Source organism: Lycorma delicatula, chromosome 7 (assembly GCF_047948215.1).
Source record: "Lycorma delicatula isolate Av1 chromosome 7, ASM4794821v1, whole genome shotgun sequence".
Lineage (NCBI taxonomy): Eukaryota > Metazoa > Arthropoda > Insecta > Hemiptera > Fulgoridae > Lycorma > Lycorma delicatula.
The window spans coordinates 78,281,529-78,292,407 of NC_134461.1; the positions used below are offsets into that span (position 1 = coordinate 78,281,529).

Sequence of the window (10,879 nt, forward strand, 5' to 3'; positions counted from 1 at the left end):
ATTAACAATTATTTTTTTAATTACAGTTTCACTCTCAAAGAAAGGTTAAAATGTGACATCAAAAAAGAATTTAATAATTTATAGTCAGATTGTTCAAAGAAACATTGTAAATATTAAGGAATTTATTACCTATGTTCATAAGATCGTTTATATTACCTTACCTACAGTCAATGTAAAATATCATGCTAGACTCATATTTGAAGTACAGAAGGTAAAATATGATAATCAATATACAAGAACATACTTGAGTAAATTAATTAATTCAATATTTTTATATCCAGAAACCTGACTATATTCTTCTGGATGAATAGGTAACTCTCTGTTCCTTTACTCATTATACCTATATTTTAAAACACTTATATGAATATAACTTTTTTAATTTATCAAATTCTTTTTTCAGTAAGATTTACATTAAACAAAAAATAGCATTTTCATAATTTTACAATAAAGGAACATTTTGGCCCCAACTAATCAAATTAAACAAGACTGAGCAGCCTTGTAGTATGGCTGTACTACTGTAAACCTATACAGCAGAAAGAGGAAGTAAAGTCTGTTAACTGTAGACAGCATGCTTATAATATTAATGTCAAAAAAAGTAGTTCCAAATATATCTTTACAACAGAAATACCATATAAATTAAGTTAAATTTTTATTTATTTATTTTCATAATGGATCACACTGCACTTCTAAAATTGAATAACTAACTATATGATTAATTCATTTTTGTTAAAAAAAATGTTTAAAATACAAATTACCTGCAATTGTCTCTAAGCCATATGTAATTTAGTCTCAACGGATTTAGATTTTTATCTAATTTTATCTCCAGATATTCTTCAAAGAGCTTAATATCTAAAAATAAAACAAAAAATAAAAGTTGACAAAAACATACATAACAAAGAAAATCCTTAAAAATCACAATAAGCAACTGAAGAACTGGGATCAAGTAAAAAGAAAAACTAAAATAAGTAATATCACAAACAATCATTTTTATACAAATAGTAATGTTAACAATGTGCATTAATTATCAGTCGAGTATCACACAAAAGTAATCAAAGTTTTATTAGCTGGAGGATTACAAAAATAAAATATAAATTGATCAGTTAAATGAATAAACTCACTGAAACATTCTTACAATACTCTTGAGATCTTCTGATATCTAGAGTACCTTTGTTAAAATTAAGCCCCACAGACATCTATGCCCCTTGTACATACATACTTAGCACCAATGAAATTTTACAAAAAAAAAGATGTTAGAATTTCTCTTTAAACCACCCCCTATGAGGGTGAAACTGAATAAAGAGATTCTGTATTTCTAGTTTACACTTCAAAAGTTCTAAAATTAGTTAAAAAAGCTTAATTTAGATAGTTATTCATACATTCCATGCATAGATCAGATAACACATTATCTTGATACAAGTTGCATTATTAATTTATAGGAACAAAATGTTTTCTTAAATTCAAAAAGGGAAAGAACTTGAAAAGGGGAAAATCTTAAGAACTCAGTACTTGCAAATGGAAAGAATAGGTACATTAGGTTTTACTTAATAATGAAGAATCACACAATTCAGGTAGTTAGAAAATCAAATTTTGTATGAAGAATAAGGTTAAAATCGACTAGCTTGGCAAAAATATTACAAGATGATATGATAACACAGGATCCAAGAGTTTATAATTCATATAAATGTTTCAAAGATAATTGTGAATCAGTTAAGGATGATAATAATTAGAAAATACATACGTTTTAGGTATTTCCATTAACTGAACGAGGTTCTTATGGTCATATTCTAAAACCTTATTTCCTAAGTTAGTGCTCTACCCTTACTATCCTATTCTCTAACTTACAAATTTAACTTAAACTCAATTAAGTAGAAAAAAGTCAACTGGAGAAGTAGAAGTGTATCAAAGAATTAGAAGAAAATTTTTGAAAATTCAAATGATTCATGCAAAAGTATTTTCATTTATACTTTTGGAATGAGTAAGTGCAGCAAAAGTTATTCCAAAATATTTAAATTTTGGCCAAAAATTGCCTCACTCAGAAACTGATAAAGAATAATGTTCTGATGCATCGTAATTAAAAACAAATCATGATTATTTGAAACAAAAGCTTAATTTTCTAAATGGAAGCTTCTAAATGACCAAAAAAAGCACATCAATCAAATGATGAAGTTAACTATACCTTTGAACTCTACGCTTCACTGTAATGATACTGCAACAAACATAAATTTCCTGAGAATGAAAAAATCAATGGAAGGATAAGGATTATAACTAGTAACGGCATTAAACAAAAACTGAAGATGATACAGTTGAAAATATACTCCAAACATGTTTTATTATCTAATGGGGAACTGCTTAGAGTGGGACAAAATAGACACACATGAATAAAAGCTGTAAAAAAACATATTCAAATAAATGTTAAAAATAGCTTTAATAAATATTAAAAATATACTTTTTAATTATATACTATGTTTTATGGGAAATTACTTAAGTTTGTATCTTTAAGTAGTGTAAATGCGCACAGTGTCAGTCACATGACAGATATAAACACAACAGTCCAATTCATCCTAAACACATAAAAGTATATCCTCAACATTGGCAACAATGTTTGTGATGCATAATCTCAAGCCATCTACATCAATAAGAATGTGAACGCACATTTTTGAAATGAGTAAAAATTGAGAGTATGACCAAACCTTGAATGCTTCGAAATTTGTTTAGTTCTATATTGCAGTTTTCACCTTATCTTCACTTCCTAGATATCTACAACACAACTAGGTAACAGACTGCTTCATAGTTTTAAAAATATATTCTAGAAGCTTATTTCAAAGAACTTTAGGCATGTTAAATTTATTTTATAAAAATATTTCCAAATTAAGATTGACAAAAATCGGAAACAAAAGGCCTTGAACACTTGTTCTTTCCCTTTATAAAAAAAATTATGAAACGACCCTCAGAGAGGGGTAGGTCTTAAACAATTTATCAAAATAAGGATGGCGATCAAAACTATTTTTCACAATAACATTAAAAATAATAGATATTAATCAGTAAACAAACATTTTCAAAATAACCAATGCATAATATAACTATTAAGTTAAGTACTCTTACAAAACAGATCAATGGATTTTAATATAAAAAAAAGGTATACTAAAACAGTCTTACATTTCACATAGACTATTAATCACATAAAACTATGAATCAATTAGTATTAATGGTATTAATTACTGTATTAATAGTTATTAATCATATAAAATTACTAATCAATGAGTGCCCAGTGGAGTAACAATACAATCTTACAGAAGACCCAAAGTCTGAAAATTCAGTTAAATTACTTTAGCAGTCAATTAAATTACAAACTTGCTGCCTGATATTACCATATTTTTTCTTTCTTTCCAATAAGCACTTTAGCAGAGATATCTGCTTCTCAGAACGTATGAAATCTTATATATTGAATTTAAAACATATTAAAAAAATTAAATTACAAAGAGCTATGATTACAGTCTCAGTAGCTGATATCAGTAACTGGGATATCAATCCAGCATACATATGTTCTTGTTTAATTTTTTTTAAATTGTGTCTTTTAAGTATTGTATGAATGCACATTCTGAGTCACAGGACAGACATAAACACAATAGTCTAATTCATCCTAAACACGTGAAAGCATATCCTCAACACTAGCAACAGTGTTTGTGATGCATCATCTTAAGGCATCTACAACAATAGTAAAAGGAGGAGCAAAACCATTGTTTAAAAATGGTTTTGCTCCTTGATAAAAAGTAGTCACAAAAAAATAAAAAGTAGTCACAAAATTTTACATCTGGACTTCCTTATGACCAACAAATCAACATGTTTTTGGTCAATTCCATAGCTAATCCAACATCTAGGAAGGTGTTATTCCAGATACGTTTGAATTTCTATAAGCCAGTGAGATTCTACATATTAAATTATAATAAACTTCTCAGTATCTTCCTTTAGCTGATATATTAACCACTCACTTAAAATGTTGAGATAAATTCCTCCAATTACAATGTGTTTTTGAAAAAAGAACGATCCATACACATTTTCACAGAAAATAGTACAAAAAGTATTCACTTTAGGCAAATCATATATATATTGCACAGCATCTCTAGGGTTTTATGTTTTCCTTGTTTATTCCTTGTTTTGACTTGTATATTACGTCTATTAATTTTCTCATTAATGTAAAACATACAAACATTACAAAGAAATTAGGCAACGAAAGAAGCCATCTTCTTTGTCAACATGTTCCAGGAAGTCACATAGAAATATTTATATAAACTTAATAATCATCATTTAACCTTAGTACTAACTGAAATTTACACTATGTCATTTTCAATCATTTCAGCTGAATTTTCTACAAGCTGGTTTCAGAATTTAAACTTCTAAATTGGAAGTTCTAAACTTCTGATCTAATTGATTTAACTGTATTTCACATTGGTAAATGTCATGAAAATGATCAACTTCTTCTAACAAGGAATATCTTTCACAACTTTTCTTATTACACAGACATTTGTCTTCTTATTGCATTTTCTAGTTATATCTTTGGATTGCTTTGTTGTGGTGGTTTACCACACTTTGTTCAAAAACATTACTTCCTGACAATAACAGAACTTTGTTTTGGCTAATTCAAGCACACGAAAAGGTTCCTTATCAAGAACAGTAGCCATCTTGCCAGACTGGTTATGTGACAATGTTAAAAATAGCAGTTGTGCCAACTTAAAAATATTTTCTGTTAAAACCATAATAATAATTGTTTTTACACATAAAATTTTTGAAACATTTTAGAACATCAAAAGTGCCTATTTCATTTTTAATAACTCTGTATATAATTGCATTTTATCACATCATCGCCACAAGTGGTATTCAACCTGCAAATATTCAGTTAACCACCTGGACTGGCTGTACACATGTTTACTTTAAAAGAAAGCAACTTTGACTGATGCCATATGTACCTAAAGTACACAATATCTGTCAGTTTTAGGAGATAGTATATGATCATTTAAGACAAATTAATGTAAACCTTCATGTCATGGCACAATGCATTAAACCGGCATATACTGATTACACAAGAGAAACATTTCTCATTATTAACAGAATGACACGAGTAAAGGAAAAATAGCATATGGGCTATTAAAAGGACTAACCAAAACTATAATCTATTATAATAAACAATGTTACAAAGATAGCAACAAAACCAAGCCCCTAAAAAATAAAATTAAAAGAAAAATGGATCCTACTCAAGTAATCAAGAATGAAAATTACCAAAAAGCAACCAAAAAAAAATAATCACAAATAAACTCGAAGATCTAGAAAACAACTTTAAACAAATCATAGAAGAATTAGCCCCAATAAAAAACCATAAAAACATCAATGGTGAAACAGCACATATGACGAAACAGTGAAGAAAAGACATCAAAAGCATGGCTATTTCACCAATCCTGAAAATCAGAAACATCCTTCCAAAATCTAGTAAATAAGGAAAAGAAACCACCCGAACCCTAAGAGTAATAAAAAGACAACATCACAATGTCACACTGAAGTCAATAGAGGAAAAATTCAATAACACAGTCGAAACTACAACAAAACTTTCAAAAATCAGCTCCAAAAATACGAACCCCAACCCTACTAATAAAGAATGAAAATGATAAATTGGCTCATAACAATAAATACAATGCCGAAATCCTAGCTAAATATTTCAACAAACACCTAAATTGTGAAGAACCAACACAACTCCAACACTCCAATAACAACAACACAAAACATCAACCCTCCCTCTCCTTATAAAAGAAGTCTACCAAGCACTGGGTGAGATGAAAAATTAAAAGCAGCAGGAGAAGATCAGACTTCTGTAGAGATCTGGAAACATGCAGGAAGATCAGAAAAATCTGCCCTGCAATAGCTTGTTAACATCTAGATCAAAGAACAACCAGAACACTGGACAACAGCCCTCATCCATCCACTACACAAAAAGGAGACAAAACAGACCTTAAAAATTATAGGGGAATCTCACTCCTGTACACAACATATAAAATTCTTTCAAGAATCATTCTCAACAGAATTGGTTCACAACTGGAGAAAGAATAGCATACCAGGGAGCTTTCAGACCTTGAGGAGCTGTCCAGACCAGATCATATCTTAAGCTAATAATGGATTACAACAAAAGAATCAGAGACATGGTGATAACATTTGTAGATTTCAAGAAACTTTATGACTGCATCCACAGAATTTTTCCGAAAAATTCTATGACACCTCGGACTACATACCAAATTAATAAACATGATAAAATTGTCCCTCACAAACACAAAGTCAAAGGTAAAATTCAGAGGTGAGCTCTGATATCAAAACAGGACTGCACCAAGGCGATGAGCTCTCACTGCTATTATTCAACTGCACTCTAGAAATGATAAATGGCTCAAAAAATCCCCCAAAAGAAAAAATAGATCGAAAAATCAAAACAAACTGTCATTTTACTGACAACTTGGCACTATTAGCAAATGACAAAGGTAAATCACAGATTTTAGAACTTCACAACATTGCAAAAAAAATTAACTTCAAAATATCATTCAAAAAGAGAGAAATTATAAACCAGAAACCAACACGATAAAAAGAACTAAACATAAACAGTAATAAAACCAAAATAGTAACCCAATTTAAATAACTCTGAGAAATAATAACAAACAACCCAAACAAAAAAACCTTGCTCCAAATAAGAAGAAACTACCTAAAGCTCAAAAATTAATCTGGTACACTTAGAATAAAAAATGCCTACCAATAAACGTAGAAATAAGACATTACAACACTGTTATAAAGCCAGAAGCCACTTTGCAGCAGAAACACTCTTCCACCTGAATGAACAATCAAAGAGACTCCAGAAAATTGAAAGAACTTGCATTAATAAAAAGTACCAGAAAGACGGGCAGTGATGGATTTTGGCCAACAAAGTTGTGTACCAAGAGTTAGTACCTATCACTGATAACATGTGTGAAGACTAAGATTTGTTGGACATATCATGAAGATTAAGATTCAAGACTTCTGAAACAGCTAGTACAGAACAATCTCGAATTGAAAAACACCAAGACAGGATGCAGATGGATCAGAGAAATAAGAGAAGATCAGAAGGAAATTGGCTTTACACCAGAAGACACCACAGAGAACATAAAACTAAACAAGAAAATCAAGAGCAAAAACACACATAAAAAACTCACAACACAAACATTTTCAACATTAGAAAGGGCACAAAGATCATATGAAAAAGTACTGGAAGGACTGCAAGGCCCAAATAGTCCCATTGAAGGGACTTGGATAATGGACTGACTAGTGCTCCTTTTTTTTTTGTATTGAATCATTTGATTGGTTTGATGTAGCTCTCCAAGATTCCCTATCTAGTGCCAGTCATTTCATTAAAGTATACCTCTACATCCTACATCCCTAACAATTTGTTTCACATATTCCAAACTTTGCCTGCCTGCACAATTTTTCCTATCTACCTGTCCCTCCAATATCAAAGTGACAATTTCAGGATGCATTAATATGTGGCCTATAAGTCTGTTTCTTCTTTTAAATATATTTTTCCAAATGCTTCTTTCTTCATCAATTTGCCACAATATCTCTTCATTTGTCACTTTATCCACCAATTCAATTTTTAACATTTTCCTATAGCACATTTCAAAAGCTTCTGATCTTTTCTTCTCAGATACTCCGATTGTCCAAGTTTCACTTCCATATAAAGCTACATTCCAAATATATACTTTTAAAAATGTTTTCCAGATGTTTAAATTAACCCACCGGGTTGGTCTAGTGGTTAATGCGTCTTCCCAAATCAGCTGATTTGGAAGTCGAGAGTTACAGCGTTCAAGTCCTAGTAAAGCCAGTTATTTTTACACGGATTTGAATACTAGATCGTGGATACCGGTGTTCTTTGGTGGTTGGGTTTCAATTAACCACACATCTCAGGAATGGTCGAACTGAGAATGTACAAGACTACACTTCATTTACACTCACTCATACATATCATCCTCATTCATCCTCTGAAGAATTATCTAAACGGTAGTTACCGGAGGCTAAACAGGAAAAAGAAAGAAAAAGATGTTTAAATTAATTTTTATATAAACAAATTATATTTTTGACTGAAAGATCGTTTCACCTGTGCTATTTGGCATTTTATATCACTCCTGCTTCATCCATCAGTAATTCTACTTCCCAAATAACAAAATTCTTCTACCTCCATAATCTTTTCTCTTCCTATTTTTATATTTAGTGATCCATCTATATTATATCAACTACATTTCATAACTTTTGTTCTTAAAGTGATTCTAAAAGAAGACAAAAATCCTAAAAAAATCTAAAAAAAGATTGCTACATGTAAAATGTAAATTCACCCATACTTAATAATTTTGTTATTTAAATAGTATCTAATTCCTTTACACTGTACTTTACAAAGAACATGTTCCAAATTTTAAACATTTTGAAAATACTACAGAAATTAAAACTTCTTTTATAATATTCAAATAAAATTAAAATTAACCTAGCTACTTGATATATTCTCATTCTTTATTAAAAGAAAGATAATAATTATTTTATGTTACGAGGGTCGTTCAATAAGTCCTTAGAAAATCCAAGAGATGGTGCTCATAGTATCGAAAATGGTTTGTTTTTAGTAAGCATCATTTGTCGCTAAAGTTCCAGCTGTATCCATTACATGGTTTCATTGTCATAGTCGATTGAAGCAACAATCTATTGTATATTTAGAAAAATGGAAAAAAGTGAGTTTCAAGTGGTGATTAAACATTTATATTTAAAAGGCTTAAGAGATCAAAGCTGAGTTAGATAAAGTACATGGCATTCTGCTTCTGTGTTTGCAACTGTTTACAATAGGGTAAATGAGTTTAAACGTGGCCGTACATCCACAAAAGATGAACATCGTTCAGAACGTCCAGTAGAAGTGACCACCCTCAAAATGATTGACAAATTCACTACATGATTTTACGTGATCGACAAATCAAAGTGCGCAAAATAGTTGAGGACACAGGCATATAGCAAGGCACAGAGTTTTCAATTTTCCATAAAAAATTGGGTGTGAAAAAAATTTTGGCAAGATGGGTGCCACGTTTGCTCTCAGTGGAGAATAAACACAATCATTTGGTCAACTCTGTTTTGACGCTTTTATATTGCAATCCTGACGAGTTTCTGCATCGATACATAACTGTGGATGAAACATGGATACACTACTACACTCCAGAGACAAAGGAACAGTCAAAACAGGTTTTTTAAGGCAAATGGGCTCTGAAGAAAGCAAAGATGATGAAATCGGTCGGCAAGGTGATGGCCACAGATTTTTGGGAGGCAGGCGGTATCATCTACACTGATTACTTAGAAAAAGGACAAACAATAACTGGAGAGTATTATGCATCGTTACTGCACTGGTTGAGCGAAGAAATTAAGAAAAAAGTCCTCATTTGAAAAAGAACCTCTTCCGTCAAGACAATGCACAAGTGCACACTTGCGCAGCTTCGATGGCCAAAATTATGGAATTAAAGTTCAAATTATTACAACATCCACTGTATCCATCGGCTTAGGCCCCAGTGATTTTTTTTTAATTTCCAAACTTGATAAAATGGCTCGGCGGACAACAGTTCATGTCAAGCATGGAGATCATCGCCCAAACAGATGCTTATTTTGAGGATCTTCTGAAATCTTACTATCTGAACAGCTTAAAAAAGTTAGAGAAATGCTTGGAAAAGTGTAGAGTTAAAAGGAGATTATGTTGAAAAATGAAAAAAAAAACGACACAAAATAATTTGTTTTTCTATCTTTCTCTAAGGACTTATTGAACGACCACCCTCTTACGATAATGTTTCCTTTAGTAGTCACTCAACCAATATTCTGTTTATTACAAATAACTGTTATTTTTTGCAAAACAAATTCTGTACATCTAGCGTATTGCATAACAGTACCCTGTAAAATTTGGTTCTCTTCCTGTTTCATTCCTACTGAAATGTATTCATTAAATATGGCTAACTACATGGAAGTAATGCACTTGGCAAGAAATGTTTGATTTGTTAGCCATGATCCAAAGGTATATCAGAAAATACTGACAAAACATATTTAAAAAATTAGGAATAATGTTCACCAGAATGCATAGATATCTTCTATTGTACTCAGGATTCTGAAGAACCTACGTATTATTAAACTTCATTATATTATTAAGATAATAGTTGTTCACTTCTTAACAATAAATTTCCTTAAGACTTAGGTATTTTTGCCCATCAGGCTGGTCCACTCTTTAACGTCTCTTCACAAATCAGTATAAAAGCTTCTGAAGTCGAAGGTTCTAAGGCCCAAATTTCTAAGGCTCAAATCCAGTAAAAGTAGTTACTTTTATGATTTGAATACTACAGTGGACACCAGTGTACCTTGGTGATTGAGGTTAATTAACCACATCTCAGGAATGGTCAACCTGACTCTGTATAAGAACACCATCTTGCAAGTCAAACATGTCATCTCGTTGAGCCGGGAGGAGAGGGTTGGTTATTGTTCACTAGTTGAACAAACTGCAATGTACACATTAGAAAAAGAGGCTTATGTTTTGCAATTTTGAAAGGACTGAATGAAAAACCGAGAAGGAAAAATAATATATAAATAAAACAGATTTTTAATTGTCTAAAGGAAAATAAAAACAATTTTAAGAATTATTCTGATACTAAAAAGTTCTAATAACTGTTGATAAACTGAACCAACTTTATTTTAATATTCACTACTGGCTGTTGTTAGTAAAAGAAAAACGACACATTTAAATTTTACGATAATTCAGTACTTTCATCTTTAAGCAGGATATGGATAATTAATTGTTCGTGGCGAATTAAATAGA

General features: G+C 30.9%; 1 protein-coding gene across 3 annotated transcripts in view; it reads right to left on the minus strand.

The window, feature by feature from the left end:
* Tmlh (Trimethyllysine hydroxylase) overlaps positions 1–10,879 on the minus strand; it is a 46,363-nt gene that overhangs the window by 34,924 nt on the left and 560 nt on the right. The window contains exons 2-3 of one of the 3 annotated variants that reach the window (XM_075370122.1): positions 8,156–8,324; positions 756–849 (exon numbers count right to left, since the gene is read on the minus strand). In XM_075370122.1, coding sequence (XP_075226237.1) covers positions 756–849; positions 8,156–8,171 — 110 coding nt within the window. In that variant the 5' untranslated portion in view covers positions 8,172–8,324. Of the gene's footprint in view, positions 1–755; positions 850–8,155; positions 8,354–10,879 lie in introns of all 3 variants that reach the window. The other 2 variants (XM_075370123.1, XM_075370121.1) reach the window with 2 other exon arrangements.